At 42.1% G+C, this 21582-nt stretch overlaps 2 protein-coding genes across 3 annotated transcripts in view; one reads left to right on the top strand and one right to left on the bottom strand.

Moving 5' to 3' along the window:
- The window catches only part of LOC128595776 (sulfotransferase 2A1-like), a 370742-nt gene that overhangs the window by 300040 nt on the left and 49120 nt on the right, over positions 1–21582 (bottom strand). The gene's annotated exons all lie outside the window — the stretch shown is intronic.
- On the top strand, positions 6036–19675 carry LOC128595775 (sulfotransferase 2A1-like). 2 transcript variants are annotated; one of them, XM_053604733.1, is made up of 6 exons: positions 6036–6214; positions 8297–8502; positions 11713–11839; positions 13029–13123; positions 15030–15207; positions 18166–19675. In XM_053604733.1, the coding sequence occupies exons 1-6, from the start codon at positions 6082–6084 to the stop codon at positions 18276–18278; spliced, it is 852 nt and encodes a 283-aa protein (XP_053460708.1). In that variant the 5' UTR covers positions 6036–6081; the 3' UTR covers positions 18279–19675. The 2 variants fall into 2 exon arrangements, with proteins under 2 accessions (XP_053460708.1, XP_053460707.1); XM_053604732.1 differs by lacking the exon at positions 18166–19675 and having other exon boundaries at positions 15030–17236.

Here is a 21582-nt window from a genome sequence, read left to right as displayed (position 1 = left end):
GCCGCCCTGTTTTTTGTTTTTCTTTTTTTAATTTTTAATTTTGTTTTTTGTTTTTCTCTTTCTTTCTTTTTTTTTTTTTTTTAAATCATAGCTGTGTACATTAGTATGATCATGGGGCACCATACACTTGGTTCATAGACCGTTTGACACATTTTCATTACACTAGTTAACATAGCTTTCCTGGCATTCTCTTAGTTATTTTGCTAAGACCTTTACATTCCACTTTTACTAGGATTCACATATTCCCTTGCAAGGTGTTTGTTTTATCTCTATTGTTAAAAAGGTGTTTGTGCTGTGTGAATCCTATTGTTATGAAGGGCGCTGTCATTGTAAAGAGTCTGTTTTTTAATGATGAACTAAAATCCATCTTGCAGAAATCCTTACTACTGGGCTTATTTCTGCCTTCTTTTGCTGCTCAAAATATGACTACTTCTTTACACTGCAGAACAACTAGCATTTAGAGAAACCTACTTCTCCAAAACCTACTTCTTCGAAAACTATTTGAACTTATGTGATATTTAATAGCTGATATGCTTTATGCATAGTTCTAATTTAAAATTAAATTTTTCTTAAAGCATCCATAATTTCTTTTGACAGTGTATCTGTAGTTATGGCATGGCCTCAGCCAAAGGTCTACATTTTCATTCTATTTTACTTATATCAAGACAGAAAAGTAGGTATTGTGCCTAGTTTAGAATTTAGAAAACCAGGACCCCTGCAGAAGACAAAGCAACTGTCCCCTCACCTGCTAACTAACAGACTGGAGAACACCGTCCTCTCTTAGCCACTTTGGAGAAGACGGGGTGCATAGTCTAGAGGAGTGAAGATGGGGCTCTAGGGCCTTTCTTCTTAGAGTGAGGTTGGAGTGAGTGGTGACACCACTGAAATCTAGCCAAAGGGACAGACCCAGACTCTGTTCAAAAACAAATTATTTTGCCATATTTGAGGTATTTGACCCATATTTAATTAATTCTTATATATGTTGTAGGGTAAATGTCCAGCTTCATTCTTCTGCATGTGCATACACTGCTGTTACTGCCACATGTGTTCAAGACGATGGCTTCTTTTATTTTAATTTTTTTTTTTCTTGACACTGAATCTCACTCTGTCACCCTGGCTAGAGCAGAGTGGTGTCTCCACAGTTCACTGCAAGCTCAGACTCCTAGGCTCAAGTGATCTTCCTGCCTTGGCCTCCTGAGTACCTGGGACAACAGGCCCACACCACTGTGCCTTGCTCATTTTTTCTATTATTAGCACAGACAGGGTCTCGATGTTGCTCAGGCTGGTCTTGAACTCCTGAGCTCAAGTGATCCTCCCATCTTCCCCTCCAAGAGTGCTGGGATCACAGGCATGAGCCACTGTGCCCAAGAGATGATTCTTTTTTATTCCTCAAAATATGAGTGTATATTTTGTAAGAAATTTCTATCCACAGTAAAAATATGAAAATCAGGAAATAATTATTTAACATTATCTAAATCCATGTTGCATATTCAAATTTGGCCAATTGTTCCATTGATATAATTATAGCATATGTGCATATATGTGTAGTTCAGGATTCATACGATACTAAATTTACATGTTCCTTCAATCTGAAAGATGTACTCAGATTTGAGGGTTATTTTCCATAACAATTTGATAGTTTAAACAGTACAGGCTTATTATTTTATAGAACCTTTTTCTACTGGGGTTTATATAATGTGATCTTATGACTATATTCAAGTGTAGAATTGATGTTTATGACATGTCTACATCAAAAGTGAAGAGGAGGAAAGGAAAATTAGAGTGGAGAAATCTGAAACACTTGACCTCAGGTGACCAAGGCTAATGTCCTTAGTGCTGGACCCTGTTGATAGTAAGTACCCTGGGTTATTATGGGATGACAATGGCATTAGTTTGTATGTCCTGTCTCTCCATGAACCCAGTCTCATTATGAGAAGCAGCAGCCACCAAATCCCACTGGGGGATGTTCCACAAACCACCTGACCAGTACTCCTTAAAGTTGTCAGGTCATCAAAACAAAGAGAGTCTGAGAAACCGTCACAGGAAAACGAGCCAAAAGAGACTTAACCCCTCACTGTATGTAACATGAAGCCCTGGAGGAGATTTTGGAGCAGAAAAGGAACATCAGGTAAAAAGGAAGGAAGTCTGAATGAAGTGTGGACCAGGGGAAGCCTCTGGTCTGCAATTTTTCTATAAACGTAAAACAGTTATAAAAATAACGTTTATTAAAAAGTATTTTTAGATGTACACAGATTTCTATACCTGAATTTCCAGTTCACTCCTATGAACTCAAACGCAGACTCCTTCCAGAATATTTTCTGAGTTCACAATTACCCTGTATTATTATTTGGACTGTCACTCACAAAGCCAGCAAAATGCACAACTAACTGGGCAGAGATAAACTCACATCTCATCTGCCAGCAGGGGCCACAGCCTCCAGCACCAGCTGCACCTGAAACCCTCACACCTAGTACAAGTTGCTGCTCAGCATGTCATCAGATGACACCTTTTGGCATGAAGGGACACCTTTCCCAAGGGCTCATTAAAGCCCTGAACTTCTCCGAAAAGTATAAGAAGAGTTTGTGATGAAGGATGAAGATGTCATAACAATGACTTACCCTAAATCAGGTAAGAAAACAGAATCCTGAACTGAGAAAGGCTGTGGTTGTGTTCCTCCTTTTTATCCCTGATTGTGAGAAAGGGTCTCACTCTGTGGAATATTATGCAGCCTTAAAGAAAGATGGAGACTTTACCTCTTTCATGTTTACATGGATGGAGCTGGAACATATTCTTCTTAGTAAAGTATCTCAAGAATGGAAGAAAAAGTACCCAATGTACTCAGCCCTACTATGAAACTAATTTAGGGTTTTCACAAGAAAGCTATAACTCAGTTACAACCTAAGAATAGGGGGAAGGAGGAAAGGGAGGGGAGGGAGGGGGGAGGTGGGTAGAGGGAAGGGGATTGGTGGGATTACACCAGCGGTGCATCTTACAAGGGTATATGTGAAACTTGGTAAACGGTCTGTGAAGCTAGTGAATGATGCCCCATAATTATATCAATGTACACAGCTATGATTTAATAAAATAAAATAAAATAAAGACAAAGATTATTAGTAATTTTTGATGCATGGGTTATTCATGTATTTCTTGTTTAATTTAAAAGTATTTGAAGATTGGGTGGTGCCTGTAGCTCAAAGGTTTAGGGTGCTGGCCCCATATACTGAAGGTGGTGGGTTCAAACCTGGCTCTGGCCAAAAAATGCAAAAAAAGAAAATTTGAAGATTTATAGATATTTTATGGTTTTCGGTTTATAATTTAATGCCATTAATGTAAAAGAGTTATTTATATTTTTCCAATGTATGACATTTGTTGAGCTTTGTCTGATGGCAGAACATTTGGCCTGTCTTGGTGAATAAGCCTTGTGACTTGAAAAGAATGCATATTATATTGCCTTTGGGTATAGTATTCTGAAAAGACAAAGTAAGTCCTATTGGTTAGATCAATGTTCTCCAGTTACCCTGGTGGATAGGAAGTACTTTTGATTTGCATTTCTCTAACAACTAATAACCTTGAATCTCTTTTCCTGCATGTGTTGGCTGTTTGCTTATCTTCTTTGAAGAAATGCTACTTCAGTTTTGGGCCCATTTCTTAATTGACTTTTATTGTTGAATTGTAGGAGTTCTTTATTTGTTCAGAAATATATTTTGTAAATATTGTCTCCTATTCTGTAGGTTTTCTTTCCACTGTCTTGGTAGTGTTCTTTGAGGCACAAAATTTTTTCACTTCAATATGCACCAATTCATCTATGTTTTCTTCTTCCTTGGCATGTGATTGATGTTTCCTTGGGAAAGAAACCACTGGCAAATCCAAGGTCATGGACATTTACCCATATCTTTAGTCTAAGAGTTTTAGGATATTTCAGTTATTTGATCATTTTTAATTAAGTAATGTATATATTATAGGGTAAGTGTCCAGCTTCATTCTTTTCATGTAAATATACAGTTATTACGGCCTCAGTTGTTGAGGAGGATAGGTTTTTTTTTTTTTTTAGGTAGAATCTCACTTTGTTACCCAGGCAAGGGTAGAGTGGTGTCATCACAGCTCACAGCAACCTGAAACTTGTGGGCCCAGGTGATCCTCCCACTAAGCTGTGACTATGGGTCACAGGCCAAGTTTTTCTACTTTTCATAGGGATGAGGTCTCACTGTTGCGCAAGCTGGTCTTGAACTTCTCAGCTCAAATAATCTTCCCACCTTAGCCTCCCATGGTGCTAGGCTTATAGTTGCTAGCCTCTGAGGCTGGCCAACTATTCTTTTATCCCTCAAAATTTCAGTGTGTATTTCCTAAGAACAAGGATAAATGCTGTATGTCCTCAGTAAAATTATAGAAATTGGGGAACCTGATAGCAATACAAAGTTATTCAACATTATCTAAATGCACATTGTATGTTCAGATTTGGGCAATTGCCCAATTGTATGTTTAGATTTGGGCAGTTGCCCGTGGTGTGCATGTGTGGTCCAGGACTCACACAGCGCTTAGCTTAATGTTCCTTCATTCTGAGATTTGTGCTCCATTTCTTTGTTTTCATGACCATGTGACAATTCAAAGAGGACAGGCTTAGTATTTTGCAGAATGTTTCTCTATTGGGGTTTATACATTGTGATCTTATGATTATATTCAAGTCTAGAATTGATGTTTAAGGCAGGCCAACAGAGAAAGGGAGGAGGGGAAAAGGGAAATTACAGTGGAGAAATCTGAGACACATGACCTCAGATGACCAAAGTTAATGTCATCAGTGGTAGGCCATGTTGATAGTAAATGCCCTTGATATTTTGCGATGATAATGCCATTTGTTTCTACGACCTTTCTCTTCATGAATCCAGTCCAATTATGAGAAAAAAAATTCAACCGGTCCCACTGAAGAGACGGTCTACAAAATAACTGACCAGTACTTCTCAAAATTGTCAGACATCAAAAACAAAAAAAGTCTAAGAAACAGTTACAGGTGAGGGGAGCTGAAAGAGACTTGATGCTTCTTGGAAGGGTGCAGGTGAAGTTTACTAAGTACAAGGGTTTGAACACAGTAATTAAGAAAATGCCATGAAGGCTATGTTAACCAGTTCTGTGAAAATATTTCAGACTGTGTATGGAACCAGCACATTGTACCTCATGATTGCATTATTGTACACAGCTGTGATTTATTAAAAAATAATAAAAATAAAAGTTATTCCCATTGAAGAAAAAAAAGTAATTCCTATAATATTGTATATCAACATCTGGGCTAAAACTTCCAATAAAATGCAATCCATTTCAAAAAAAAAAAAGAAAAGAGAGGGACTTGATGCTGATACGTAATTTGATGACCTAGATGGGATTTTGGAAAAGAAAAAGAATATAAGGTAAAAATTCAGGAAATCTGGGCTGGGCGCAGTGGCTCACGCCTGTAATCCTAGCATGTGGGAGGCCGAGACAGGTGGATCGCCTGAGCTCACAGGTTTGAGACCAGCCTGAGCCAGAGTGAGACCTCATCTCTAAAATAGCGGGGTGTTGTGGTGGGCACCTACAGTCTCAACTTCTCAGGAGGCTGAGGCAAGAGAATCACTTGGCCCAAGAGTTTGAGGTTGCTGTGGGCTATGACACCACAGCACTCTACCGAGGGTGACAAAGTGAGCCTCTGTCTCAAAAAAATAAATAAACAAAATTCAGTATCTGGACTCTTTTGCAATTTTTCCATAAAAAGTAAAACTGTTATAAAAAGTAACACTGATTAAAACTATTTTATATATACACACATTTTTATGTCCTTGCATTTGTTAGTGAATTTCCAGTTCTCTCCTATGAATTCAACTCACATTATCTTCGGAATGTTTTCTGAGTTCACAGTATCCCAGTGGGATTTATCTTTTGACTATTGGTCACAATACTGACTTCTTCTTATCAGCGAGCAAACTTCCCAACTAACTGGGCAGAGATTGCTGACTGTTATCTGTTTACTATAAAACCTAATCTGCCAGTGCTGCCACAGCGTCCAGCAGTGTCTGCAGCTGAAACCCTAACAGGGAGCCCTACAACCCGATCATCATGTCAGACGACTTCTGGTATGAAGGGATCCCTTTCCCACGGGTCTTCTGTAGTCCTGAACTCCTCAGAAAAGCCCAAGAAGAGTTTGTCATAAAGGATGAAGATGTCGTGACAGTAACTTTCCCCAAATCAGGTAAGGAACGGAATCCTGAGCTGAGACAGGCTGTGGCTGTGTCCCTTGTTATCTCGGTAGAGGACGGGAGTGATTTTCTTCTCATTGTGTGGCTCAGCTGCAGTGCAGTGGCCCAGTCATACCTCACTGCAGCCCCAAAGTCCTGGGCTCAAACAATCCTCCAAAGTAGCTGCAACTACAGGCATGATCCCCCTAGCTGAATTAATTTTTTTCAAACAATTATTTTTTATTGATATGGGGTCTCGCTCTATTGCTGAGGTTGACTTGAATCATTGGTCCAAAAGCCATCCTCACTCTGCAGGAGCCACCTCCTCAGGTCCTGATTAGAACAGTTTTTTTTTTTTTTTTGAGACAGAGTCTCACTTTGTCGCTCTCGGTAGAGGGTCAGGGTGTCACAGCAACCTCCCACTGTTGTGCTTAAGCGATTCTCTTGCCTCATCCTCCTGAGTATCTGGGACTGCAGGCACCTGCCACAATGTCCAGCTACTTTTTGTTGCAGTTATCACTGCTATTTTAGTTGGCCAGGGCCAGGTTTTAACCCATGACCTTCAGTATATGGGGCTGGCGCCCTACCCACTGAGCCACAGATGCCGCCCTAGAACGCCTTCTTATGACAGACACTGTCCAATGCTTTGGGGTGGGGACAATGCCTAGTACCATGTACATTCAAAGAAAAGGAGTCAGTCAGGGAATTACACAGTAACGTGAGTGTTCAGAGGGGAGAACCCAGAGGAGTGACAATTAAGGCTGATTCAGGTGTGTACAAGCAGGTGTACGAGGTGGATTAGTGGACTTCTCAGTGGAGCACTGCACCTCAATTGTGGGGTATCCAAAAAAATGCAGCTAGGCAGAAAATCCCTTGGATTTCTTTAAAACCAGGGAAGAGGGAAAGAACCCACAGGGGCCTGGACGGGCCAGACTAGGCCTATGCATTCAGGTCAGCAGATGGCAAGGATTAAACCCTCTGAACATGTGTTAAATTAGAAAACCTGGTTTACTTCCCCCACCTGAATAGAACTAGCTTCTCCCTCCCCTCCATTCACATGCACTTTGGGCTGTTTACCACCCCTGCCACCTGTCCTGGCTTTCTCTTTAACCAGCCTCCCTGGAAAACTTAAGATTCTTTCAACCCTATCATTTGTACCTTTGTTAAAAATTAATAAAAGCCTTCTAAGAGGCCAGGGAGGTGCTCATTTTGTCGGTCTGCTCAGCCCGAGTTAATGTAAGCCATCTACAGACATTTTCAGATTTTGTATATTAGGAGTACATTATTATCAGCATCATTTTCCCAGCCAGCATTCAAACCAGGTCGGGGTTGCCACGCACTCAACACCCCACAATCAAGCAGAAGGAGGACCACTGAAATCCTAACAGAAGGAACAGAATCTACAGTGAAATAGAGTGAAAGGGAGATTATTTAGTAAGAAGGGATATGTTCTCAAAGAGGAAGCGTCCTGGTTAATGGTCAGAAATTGGAAAAGGGCCTGACAAATCCAAGGGACTGGAAGACGTAGATCGTATCTAGATGGGAGTGGGGCTGGGGGGTGAGAGTCTACAAAGAGGCCAGATTGAGGCCAAAGGCACTGCAAGTGGCAGGACCCTGAAAAACAAACAGCAATGGGGACTTATTCAAAGACTTCAGCAAATGGCCAAAAGATGGCAGCATCCAAACACCCACTGACAGATGAGGGATAAACGGACTGTGGCAAGTAGGTACAATGGAAATAGGGCTCCTCCTTCAAAAGGAAGAAAGTGCTGATGCATGCTAGAGCAGGGATAAACCTGGAGGACATTACACTAAATTCAGTTATCCAGTCACAAAAATGCACACATTGCATGGTTCTACTTACATAAGGTGGCACCAGGGCTGAGGGAGGAGGGTGAGGAATTGTTGTGTAATATGAATAGGGGTCTTGGTTTTGCAAGATTAGAAATATGGGGTTTGGTTGTGCAACAACAGAAACATATTTCACACTCTAAACTGTATGCTTAAAAACAGTACTTTTTTTTTTGTTATGTGTATTTTACTATTTGTTCTTAGAATCAGATTGGAGTGACCATCATTTCCCCCTCTTTATCCAGGAACACACTGGTTGATTGAGATTCTCGGCTTGATTCACTCCAAGGGGGATACCAAGTGGATTCAGTCTGTTCCCATCTGGGAACGCTCACCCTGGATAGAGACTGAGCTTGGGTTTACAGTAGCAAATAAGGAGGGCCCACGCTTGCTCAGCTCCCACCTCCCTATCCATCTCTTCCCCAAGTCTTTCTTCAGTTCCAAGGCCAAGGTCAGTGCACAATCATCAAAACATGTAGGACCAATGCTTTTCTTTTCTTTCTTTTTTTTTTTTTATTAAATCATAGCCGTGTACATTAATGCGATCATGGGGCACCATACACTGGTTTTATAGACCGTTTGACACATTTTCATCACACTGGTTAACATGGCCTTCCTGGCATTTTCTTAGTTATTGTGTTAAGACATTTACATTCTACATTTACTAAGTTTCACATGTACCCTTGTAAGATGCACCGCAGGTGTAATCCCACCATTTGCCCTCCCTCTGCCCACCACCCTCCCTCCCCTCCCTTTCCCCCTTCCCCCTATTCTTGGGTTGTAACTGGGTTATAGCTTTCATGTGAAAGCCATAATTTAGTTTCATGGTAGGGCTGAGTACATTGGATACTTTTTCTTCCATTCTTGAGATACTTTACTAAGAAGAATATGTTCCAGCCCAAGTGCCCATCAATCCACGGATGGATTAATAAATTGTGGTATATGTACACCATGGAATATTATGCAGCCTTAAAGAAAGATGGAGACTTTACCTCTTTCATGTTTACATAGACCAATGCTTTTCAAATGTTAATATGTCTGTAAATCATGTGGAGACCTTGTTGAAATGCACTGTCATTCAGTAGGTCTGGAGGGAACCTGAGATTCTGCATTAGGTGATGCCAGTGTGGCTATTGCAAGGATGGTAGCTGAGTGCAAGTGTATGAACCATTCCACATAATATGCCAGCAAGATACAAACCAGCCACAAAGTAACATGATGATGGCAGAATCTTGGATAAACATATTTTAAGCCCAGGTAGAGTTTGCAACTGTTCTATATGAAAGGTTCTGACAATAAAGTTCCTGAACTTGCCACCATGCGCTTATGTTGGCAGGACTTCACAAACAAACTGGGAAGGATTCACAACTTTGGTATATCAGTGTGTCACAGCTGTGTTTGTGTGGATGTGTGGTGCTGCTTTCCTGAGTGGCGTTCTTATTGTTGTTGTGTGTTTGTGTGTGCCATCACAAGTTGGTCAGTGTTTGCCCTAGGGCTAAGAACAAACATTGAATTTCTTGTGAAATTGGTAAGAGTGGAAGTGAAATCAGGGACATATTAGTCCAAGTGAATGGGGATAACACCATGAAGAAAACGGCAGTGTACACGTGGATGACAGGTTATTAGAGGATAGAGAAATCATCACGGATGAAGAGACCAGGGGGCCAGTACTGAGCAGACGAAACTGATGGAAGCTTTGCACAAATTCATGTGACTGTGAGTCAAAATCATTAGCTGGCTAGGAGAAGTAAATGTCAGTGGAGAAACAGGACAATTTTAACTGAAAACCTTGTCCCACACCATGTGGCTCTTGCATAATGACATGCGTCAGTCCACATGGCACCATCTGTGAGGAAGTTTTCTATCAGTAAACAAATACCTGTACTGGGCACTCTCCCTACTCACTGGATCTGGCCCCCATTGACTTTTTCTTTACCTAAAGATAGAGGAAATACTAAAAGGAAGACATTTTGATGATCACAGGTAGGATGACAGTACTCTGATGTCTATTCCAGAAAAAGAATTCTAAACTTGCTTTGAAACATAAACTGGGCACTGGCATCAGTGCAAAGCTGCCCAAGTGGAGCCTTCAAAGGTGTCCCTAGTGATGTTCAGCAATGAGGGATGTAGCACTTTTTGTAGGATGAGTAGTTCTGAACCTTAATTGGCATGGTTCTCAAATTTAATTGTTAGATCTCGGTATACTAGATAAGCCCCATTGTGTTGTTCTAAAACAAACCGTGAGCCAGTCTTAGTTCAGTAAGTGCCTCTTGCCACTGAGAAGAAGTTGAGATGTTCATATGGGAACCAGCACATTTGTAACTCGATGCTGAAATGCAGGGAGATCACTCTGGTGTGGTGGATAGGGTTTGTAACCTCTGTGTGTTACTGTGGGTAGCTGTCTATGCACATGAGCAGCCACACGGATCTCCCCAGTCGCTGAACAGTGATCACCCCAGAAAGAAAACTTTTATCCAGGATCTCACATATAGCAGACCAATTTTAGAAACATGCTTTGCTAAAAAATATAAATTTAAAAAAGAACAAAGTAAAAGAAAGAAGGAAGGGAGGTAGGAAGGAAGAAAGGAAGGAAATAGAAACAGGCTTACCTAGGCCTTTATTGGTTTGTGAATTTTTTAATGTTTTTCAGTTGTAGACAAACAAAGTAGACAAACTTCGCTTAACAGTCTCCTCTCTTAGAAATTTTACCTTGTGGGGGTGGCACCTGTGGCTCAAGGACTAGGGTGCTGGCCCCCCATATACCAAAGGTGGCGGGTTCAAACTCAGCTCTGGCCAAAAAAAAAAGACATAACATAAAATAAAGGAAAATAAAGTAAAAAAGAAAAGAAGTTTATATTGTGTGGTAGCACAATGAATTTGTCACAACATGGCTCTTTACATGTGTCTTATAGTTTTTGGTAAATCCCTGTGTGGGGAGACTGAGGACTAGAGAGACATGAGGACTAGAATCATGTCACAGAGACAGTGGGTGCAGAATCCAAAGGAAAATTCACATGCTCAAATGCCAGCTAACCTTTCTTGTGTATGTGAGTAGATGTGTGTGTTTGTGGGTAGTGATCTTAAGTATTAGCTTGATGAGTATTTTCATCAGTGCCCACACACAGAAGTCAACGCTCCCTGCCTTAAACTCCTAGCTTAGTTTTGCTTGTTCTTGAACTTCATACAAATAGAGTCATGCTGTATGAACATTGGATGCCTGACTTCCGTCACTCAATGTCATGTCTGTGAGAGTCACCCATAGTCTTGGACGTACATATGGATATATATTTCTATATATCTATGAATGCACCATAATGTATTAAACCATCCTCCTGTTAATGATCTTGAAACTATCTACACAAATTCGATGCTTCTCACATTTTAAAACCCTCCTGTTGCTTCACATTGTGAGTAGATTCACATACCCCAGAGGGAAGGGCAATGCTTTCCTCTTCCATTGTTATAATCGTGGAACAGTGACTACTTCATAGAAACTTTAAATTTTACATTTGATTTATCAATGCATTAAGTTATTTATTGAAGGGATTCATTAATATTCAATAGACATATTCTAAGAATTGGCTTTTTCTCTATTTTTATGTAGATTTCAAAAGGTGGAAATAAATGTACTGATTTGTCATTCTCCTGTTTCCCTATTAAGGTGATTTATGTCATCAGAAATCCCAAGGATGTTATTGTATCTGGTTATTTCTACTGGATTTCAGTGAATTTCTCTAAGAAACCCAAGTCAGTGGAACAGTTTCTTGAATGGTTCCTGGAAGGAAATGGTGAGTGCGGTGTAAAATATGGACGCTAGAGGGCGCGCGGAGTCCGTTCTCAAACCTCACCTGCCCCCTCGCCTTGAATCTACTTCTCACCAGCCCAGGCCTATAAGGATCTGTCACCGCTGCAATCCAAATCTGCAAAGTGCACCTATTCTCCTGTGTGGCAGCAGAGCTCTAGTCAGCCCCTCAGCTTGCCCCTGATAAACCGTCCACACTATTTGCTGAGTCTAACAACTCTCGCAGTATCACAGATAACTATATTCTTCTCCACTCTCTAAATTTGTGGTTCTCTGAAAGTCAGCTTTTCATAACCTTCCCAGACAACATAATCCTGACCCTTTAACTTTCTACCATTGTTTCTGAGAAAATGCCGCTTTTCAAAACTCCTTTAATCCTCCGTTTCTATTAGTCTCAAAAGGTTTGCTTGACTCTGGAATCTCTGTACTTTTAGTTATGCAGAATCCCTGGGCTTTTTCTAGCACTTGTAATGTAGCAATTTTTCTCAAAAGTGCATGCTGAGTCCCCTGTGTCAGCTGTGATCTGTCTCTGGAGCTCTAGCAGCCTGGAGAGAAGCCGTACATAACCTTGAGTTCGAACTGTGCGAAATTGAGGGCATCTCTCCTCACTCCCCACACTACCTCTATTGCAGTTGTGTCTCACTTGAAATGTTGTGATATGTGGGAGTTTTCTAAAATAAAACAGTCGTAAGCAAAAGGGAAACAGATGAAATAAGGTGCACTCAAAATAATTTAAAGGAGATTCTGCCTTGGGAACTATCCCTATGTACTCCTTACATTTGCCAAATAATAAAACCCTCTGACTATAAAAAATAACGATCTACCAATAATGGTCAAAGTGAAGAAAAGGGCTCGTGGGAGCTCCTTGTGTATGTTGAGGCTCTGTGTATATAGCGAGATACATATGTATATATACACATTGTAATTATGTACATGAAAGTGGCAAGTGAATAGATCTTAAATGTTCCCATTATCAAAATAATGACACCTACATGATGATTATGTTATTGGGTTCTATCTTCTCACTTTACAATGTATACACCAGTCAAAACATGCATTGTACATTGTAAATATATACAAACTTCTGTTGTCAATTATATTGTAATAAAGCTGGTGGGGGAGTGAACCTAAAAGATGGAATTAACCTGTCTGTCTCTCTGCCTTCCCCCATGCAGTGCCATATGGGTCATGGTTTGACCACATTCGTGGCTGGGTGTCCATGAGAGAGAGGGAGAACTTCCTGATGCTGAGTTATGAAGAGCTGAAACGGGTAACTATCATTTTAGTAGTCGGTGCACACCCGCTCATCTTCACCTTCCCTTCCTCTGACTTCCCTCCATTTCCCTTTGTCTCCTTTCCCTCTTCTCAGTCAAAATTTAGCCTTGAAAATAGTCACTAAGGGTGGGATCAGCTCCCTGGTCTTCATTGCCCTCCTTCTCGTTGTCATTTCACACCGTTCATGTTTTTTTTTTTTTCCCCATGTTCTTCTTCACTTTATCTTCAAACATCTAAAGGGTTATCCTAGACATCCGTGCAGAGGACCATGGCATATGCACCCACTGTTGTAAAAAGCTTTGTGAGCAGGACATATGGTTCTACTGATGACCCAGTCATGACAGGGCCCTGGGGAAGGGACAGAACAGTTCAATTCAGTTCCAGTTCAGGTCCAGAGATGTGTTCCACTGTCTGACGTCTCAACCTGACTCATAACAAGAGAAATTAAGGCATGATATCAACCTGTGTGAATGTGCTGAGATGCTGAGGACTGGAGGGGCTGCTGAGAGATGGGTGAAGCTGTCAGGTGAGGCTCAGGACCAGTGAGGGTGAGCAGACCATTGTAGCAAGAATCTGACCTGTTAGTGGCATCCTGGAGAAAGAGACATAAACACTGGATGTTGCGTCCACCTGAGAAACATTGCTCCCCGTCACTTTCCTCTGCCCACCTCTGTCAAATCCCTGATGGCCTCAGCATGAATCCATTTTAATCAGGAAACCTTTCTTGACATGTATAAGTCCTTTGGGTCATGATTCCATAACTTCTTGTAATTTTCCTTTAACTGACACACTGAACTTCAATTTTAGCTGTTTCCACAGTTGTGTAACTACTTTTTAGACAACTGGGTCTCATGAAATTAAAAAAAAAATTAAAGCATTTAGTTCCAAGAGCAATGTCTATGATTCAAAGGAAAGCCTTTCTAGTGTAAAAAGTTATTTTGAAAGAAAATATTACCATGAGAATGTGACCACCTCTCACTCCCTACCATAGGAATGTGACCTTTTGTAACTGTTCCAGGAGATAGCCCCAGGAGCTGCAGCAAATGTTTACTATTAAGCAAATATTTGACTGTTAGTCTTGTCTTAAGACAGTTGAATAATGAACCAGAGTTCTTCTTATCTGGAGAGCCCCTGCTATGTCTACTCCCCCCCCTACTTTATGGTTAGAGCCCCTGCTATGTCTGCTATTCCCGCCTACTTTGTAGTTTTTGCCTTTATAAGCTTGTAAAAACTGCTGTGCAGGGCTTGACTCCTCGGCTTCTAAAAGAGTTGTGGGTCAAGCCCCGGCATGTAGGAATAAAAATCCTCTTGCGTTTTGCATCAAGCGCCGTCTCTTGCGGTTGATTGGGGTTGTCAGAGCTCCGGGCAGAGTGGGGGGTCCTGCCCCAAGTCTTTCAATTTTTCTCTCATAATCGCCCAGGATTCTGTAGCAAGTACTCACTATTGATATATAAGAAGATCTTATAAAACTCTGTGTATCATTCAAATGTTAGTTATGAGCAACAGATTGTTTGATGGCACAGCCAGGAGTTGAAATCAATTCCTTAAATTTTCATCAAGTTCTCCCCGATTTGCTCCTTCTTTAATCCTAATCATCATTTAGGAGCCCTTCTCAAGACTCTCTAGAAACTCTAGGCCTTGTTGTTTAATGATAAGTTGTCTGATAATCAACTGGACTGAGAAATCCATCAGGATCCCGGCATCTTTCCCACACTCCCTGCTCTCTCTTCTTTAGCGGTTTCTCTTGCTTTCTCCTGGTTGCATCCAGCTCCGTCACTTCTCCCTTCTGTGTCCTGTTTCTCTCTTCTTCTTCCCCCTCCTCATCCTCACCCTGCTTCTCATCCTGGTCTCTCTGTCATCTTTCTCTCTCACATCCTCTCTCTTGTTTTTCCTTCTTTTAGGACACAGAAGGAACTGTGGAGAAGATCTGTCAGTTCCTGGGTAAGAAGGCAGAGTCAGAAGAACTCAGCCTAATCCTCAAGAACAGCTCCTTCCAGGCCATGAGAGAAAACAAGATGTCCAATTACTCCCTGCTGGGTGATGCTTATTTAGTTCACAAAAACCCACTTCTGAGAAAAGGTAAGAGAAAATTCTCTGGTTTCAAAATGTCCCAGAATACATGGGGGGCTTTCTTATGCTTACAACAGGTGCTAACAGCTGAGATGAAGAAGGGTTTGAACGTATTCAATGCAAATTGCTCACCCCCCAGAGCATTTCCCCTGTCCCCTCATTAGGGGGTCTCTTATCATGGTGCTGGTGGGGGCTGCAGGCACTTGGATAAAGTTCAACCATCATGAGATGGTACCTGGGTGATGAGAAGTTATTTAGATTCTCTCTCCTCAAAATCTGGCACAGGAGGATGTTCAGGGTGTAAACAGTGACCAGGTTACTTAGCACCTCCTGCCAGGCTTGCAAGCTGTGATTGATCTGGGGAAGGAGGACAGAGTTGGGTTGGTCACACAGGAGCTACCCCATTGGGAAATTAATGTAGGAAACTATCCTTCAGAAAGGCATGAATGAAGGATTGACTTAGCTGGAAAAAGGAGAAGAGAGGCTTTGCTATCTGACATGGTGAGGACCCTGTGATTAAAAGTTGTCCATGTCCTCTCTTCACTTGGGCTCAAGACAAATGGAAATGCATTTTGTGTGGAAGTCAAGAATCCATTTTTTCCAAAATCTTACACTTCACATATATGGGTAATGGTGCTTCATGGAAGGAAGTAATCAAATGATTGTAAGGCATCAAAGGACCTTGAACAGGTCAGGGCCTCTGCTGCCCCAGCGTCCAGTAGAACAGAGACCAGGAAGGTCAATCTTAAGCCCTAACATCTAATGGAATTGGTCCTGCTGGATTGTGTGGATTGCTGGGGTACCATGACCTCTTCCTTATTTCAAATTACTCTCTTTGGAATGAGAAGATTTACACCATGCCTGTCCCACCATTTCATTTTGAAAGCAGGTAACTTGTCTGGTTTCACAGGTTAGCAGCTAGAGAGGAATTTTACCTCCAAATCAATCATACCTCAGGTCTCACTCATGCTTCTGTAAGACTTAGGGGATATTACAGGAGATTTTAGGCTTAGATTTGATGCTGGAATAGGTTAGGACTTTGGGACTGCCGAGATTGTGTGCATTCTATGTACTTTGCATGTGAGAAGGACAAGGACGTTGGGGCGTGGAAGGCAAAGTGACATGGGCCTTTTAGGGTAGATCCTAACACAATATGCCTGCATCCTTAGAAGAAGAGGAAACGTGGACACACACACATACAGACGCAGAGAGGACATGAAGGAGCAATGGATGTTTACAGGGTACCAGTTACATAGTAGACCTTCTGCTCTATCAATTCTACTATATTAGTTTAAATTTTATATTTATGTAATATATAATTAAATTAGGTATAAATATCTGTTATTGTATATTACCTATTTATTATCCTGGTTTATGTAAATATTAATCTGTATGATATACAAATAATGAGCCAAGCTTGTAATAAAGAGTAGGACTTCCAGCAAGAAAACCTTTAGCTTCAAATTCACACCCATCATTTTAACCATGGAAGCTCTCAGGTCTTTCAGTCTCTTCTGTTCAAAAAAATGAAATATTAGTACCTTGTGTAATATTTTTTTCTTTTTTGGTACAGAGTCTCACTCTATCGCCCAGGCTAGAGTTTAGTGTTGCAACCATAGGTCACTACAGTCTCAAATTTCTTGGCTCAATCAGTTTTCCCACCTCAATCACTGGAGTTGCTGGGACTACACACACACAAGCCACAACATGCAGCCTATTGGTTCTTATTTTTAGTAAGGGTGGGGGTCTCCCTATGTTGCCTAGGATAGCCTTGAACTTCTGGGCTCTCGCCATTCTCCCAGCACAGCCACCCTGCTAACTAGGATTACAGGCCTGTGTCACCATGTCCCGCCTTCATTTCTTTATTCTTTTATTCATTCTTTCAACAAGTATTCCTTTAGTACTTACTATATGTCTGTCCTTCTTTGAAACATTAAATATTTCACAATTGCAAATAAAAGTTAAGACTTCATAAAATTTAGATATAATATATTACAGAAACATGCTCCACACACAGCCACAAAGCAGAAACGCATAGAGCCCCCCCACAGGGAAGTGTTATGCAGTAAAATACAGCAGGATGGGGACTGGCAGTTCTAAACTGGGTGGTGAGAGAACCTCACTGAGAAGACTGCCCTGGAGCAAAGACTGGAAAAAGCAAACCAGCAGGACACAGATACATCTGGGAGAGCAGCTTTCCAGGGAGAAGACACGGAAACCACATGGTCTGAGCAATACATGGAAATGCACGAGCTCTGAGCAGTGGGGACACCTGCCACCTCTGAGGCAGAATCACAAGTCCCAGTGTGATGGAGCACAGTGAACAAATGGGTCATCACAGAATCACAGAATGGAGTCAGAGAAGGCACAGGGACACAGATCACTGGGGGGAGCCTTGCAAGAGCCTGACACACTTGTACTGAGTGATTCCAGGGTTCCTGAAAGAACTTGAACAGGAAAGAGGCAGGATGTGTCTTCCCTTCTTAAGGGGTCAAGTGGGCTGCTGTCTCAGACTCCTTCAGACAGGAGAACAATCCGAAGCAAAACAACTGCTTACAGTGTGTCACCATAATTCAGGAGAGAACTGATGCTGGTTTGGAATGGGGTGGTAGTTATAGGGGTGGTGGGTCTATGGCCATACCACCCTGAACGCACCCGATCTTGTCTGATCTCGGGGTGGTGGGAAGGGGCTCAACTCTCGATGAGCAGCACACCTAGTGGGCATGACTGTGGAGGACTGTGCACAGGAGGGGCTGGGCGAGAGCAGGAGGTAAGAAGTCACCTCCAGGCAGGCAGGAGTGTAAACAGCTGTGCTTCCAGGTGGCACAAGGGCCCACCAATGGACCACTGTCATTACACTGTATTAGCCACAATGTCCATGGTGGTGGGCGGAAGGAACTCACCAAGGAGGAGCGGACTTCAGGTCTCACTCCCACCTGACCTGAGTGTCTGTTTCCTGTTTTCCAGGCATAACTGGGGACTGGAAAAATTACTTCACAGTGGCCCAAGCTGAAGCCTTTGATAAAGTATTCCAGGAGAAGATGGCAGATCTTCCTCGGGAGCTGTTCCCCTGGGAATAATGTCTAAGATAGTTCTGGATCTTATGTGGATGCCGAATACTTTTTGTCCTGTTCCTGTATGTGCGCATGATTTGGGACCATTGCATAAAACCCATTTTTTCATCCTGGACCCTTGAATGATCAAATCTTTATATCTTTGTCTATTTTCTTGTTAAAAATCACCCCAGTACCCTTTCCCATGTCATGGTGATACAGACTTATTGAAAAGTTTGTAGTGTTTCAGACATACAGAATGCTGCAGAAATGATCTAAGTATGATTCATAAATGTGGTCAAAATAAAAAATTTTTTTTGAGACAGTGTCTCACTTTGTCACTTGGTAGAGTGCTGTGACATCACAGCTTCCAGCAATCTTCAGCTCTTGGGCTTAGGTGATTCTCTTGCCTCAGCCTACCGAGTAACTGGGAGTATAGGCACTCACCACAATGCCCGGCTATTTTTGTTGTTGTTGTTGCAGTTTGGCTGGGGCTGCGTTCGAACCCGCCACCCTTGGTTTATGGGGCCAGCACCCTACTCACTGAGCCACATGTTCCCCTCCAAAATATAATTCTTTTTTTTGCAGTTTTGTTTGGGGCTGGGTTTGAACCCACCACCTTTGGCATATGGGGCCCGCGCCCTACCCTTTGAGCCACAGGTGCTGCCCTATAATTTTTTTTTTTTGAAGTTTTTGACCAGGGTTGGGTTGGAACCCGCCACCACCGGCATATGGGGCCAGCGTCCTACTCCTTTGAGCCATAGGTGCTGCCCAAATTTTTTTTTTTTTTGAGACAGAGTCTCAAGCTGTCACCCTGGGTAGAGTGCTGTGGCATCACAGCTCACAGCAACCTCCAACTCCTGGGCTCAAGCGATTCTCCTGCTTCTGGCTCCCAAGCAGCTGGGACTACAGGCACCTGCCACAAGGCCTGGCTATTTTTTGGTTGCAGCCATCATTGTTGTTTGGCAGGCCCAGGCTGGATTCGAACCCACCAGCTCAGGTGTATGTCGCTGGCGCCTTAGCCACTTGAGCCACAGGCACCGAGCCTTTTCTTTTCTTTTTTTTTTTTTTTGAGACAGAGTCTTGCTTTGCCGCTGAAACTAGCGTGCAGTGATGTCATCATGCCTTCCTCCAACCTCAGACTCCGAGGGTCAAGAATTTCTCCTGTCTCAGCCTCCTGAGTAGCTGGGACTGCAGGTGTGCACCACTATGCCCAGATAATTACTTTGTTTCTTTTTTGTAGAGACCAGAAGGATGTCCAACGTCTGGCCACAAACAATACTCCTCCCTGAGCCATCCTGATTCCATAGATTAAGGACATGAACCACAGAGCGTGGGCAAAAAATGTTTTATCAAAATAAGAAAGATTGATAGTAATAAATTTGCAAGTCAACAATAATAATGAAAATAATAAATAAAACTACAGAAGCAACTAAGTCTCCTTTTCTTCCCATCACATGTATTCACACAATTTATTATTATTCTGAGCTTAGGAGCATAATTCTTGTAGGAGAAAAGCCTTGAGGGTAACAGGTTGATGCCATCTTGAAGAGAAACCACCACAATGATCAATGGTTGACACCTCCATGCCAGCGTGTTCTGGAGCAATGTTTTACCACAATGCCTGCAGCATAGAAACCCCTCACAGAGATGCAGTAGACCCTCCAAAGCTGACCACCTCCATTCAGTGACCACCTACTATGTCAACCTAATTGTCATAAATGGACATGCACCATGTGGACATATCAGAACAGTGGGCCTGGCCCCTAATGTTCAGCACCTTCATATGGTGACAGTTTGGGAGGCCAACTGATAGAGGTTCTATTGCACTTGTCATATCCCTCCAGTGGTCATGAGTTTCCAAAGAGCATCTAAGACATGACCAGCTGTTTTACCCCAAAACCTTGTTATACAAAGGACATTTTCTAGTGACTTTTTATCGGGACCCACTGTCTCTCCACCAGCTGAGACAAGTTCAGGTTGTAAGTCGCTACTGAATATTTCTTCCTGAGAAACTCGATTTGATAGTCTCTGTCTCTGGCCTTTCAGCTCCCTCGATCCTTAGGGGTAGGTTTGCATGCATCTGCTCACGGCAAAAGTTCCCAGTTCTCTTGCTCAGTGGTGGTTGAGCGTAAACTATAAATGCAGGAGAATTCACTCCCAGTAAAAAAAAATTCTCCATTTCCAGGGATGGTTTCAGGATCCCTCACCCATGGAGCCTACAGTGATAAAATGTCCAGCACTTGATGGCAGTGAGGTCCTCAAAGGACTTGTTCTGGGATGTGGTATTGGTTGTGGGGCCACCTTGCTCCTTTTCTTCTTTTTTGTTTTCTAAGCTTCTCTAGACTTCTTAGAAATTCTGTAGGGTCCTGCTATCATTTCAATAGGGGCATTTTCTGCATACATCATCCAGAGTCCACTGTATCTGAAACCCCAGTTAACCCACAATAACCAATGCCCCTAACATCATCTCACTCCATTGGCCTGAACCCCGTGTTTCACTCACAGGAGAAAGGCCTTGGCATAGCACGATGCAGAGAGCTTTGCTTTCTTGGGGTGACATTTAGCAAGTTCCCTTGTACAGTTTCTTACAGAATCAAAATTGGGCCTGTGGACATAATGGGACTCAGAGCAGAAATATTTGGTAAGATTGAACCATAAATGGCTTTGCGAAGCTCATAGCGCACCACAGTGATCTCTTTGATTTTGCTTCATGACGTAGGATGTCCTGAGCTAAAGATGGACAATCTAAAGTGGCTTGGTCAGACAAGGTCTGGCAGGAACAGAACCAGCTTCTTTCTCAGTGCATATCTGGACTTTTCTGAGGAAGGAGCATGTGGGCCGACTAACTGGGTAGACAGGAGTGTGCAGAGCTCTGTGCCTCACACCTGTGCCCACTCAGGGCATCCTCACTGCAGAGGGGGTGCTCCCTTCCCACCCCACTGTGAGCTCACAAAGAAAACTGCAGACCAATATCCCTTATGAACATAGATGCAAATATCCTCAACAGACACTAGCAAATATAAACAACAGCACATCACAATGATAATTCAGTACAGTCAACGGAGTTGCAATCCCAGAATACAAGGATGTGTTAATATATGGAAATAAATGTGATTGACAACATAAACACAAGCAAAATAAACAGCTTATGATCATCTCAATAGAAACAGAAAAAGCATTCCGTAAAATCCAGCCCCCTTTCATACAAAAACACTCAACAAACTAGGCACAGAAAGAACATACCTCAAAATTATAAAAGCCATAAATAACAAACTCATAGACAACATCATACTGAAAGGAGAAAAGTTGAAAACATTCCCCCTAAGAA

This window comes from Nycticebus coucang, chromosome 10 (assembly GCF_027406575.1).
Source record: "Nycticebus coucang isolate mNycCou1 chromosome 10, mNycCou1.pri, whole genome shotgun sequence".
NCBI lineage: Eukaryota > Metazoa > Chordata > Mammalia > Primates > Lorisidae > Nycticebus > Nycticebus coucang.
The sequence above is the reverse complement of the archived record's forward strand: the minus strand, read 5'-3'. Positions and strand labels throughout refer to the sequence as shown.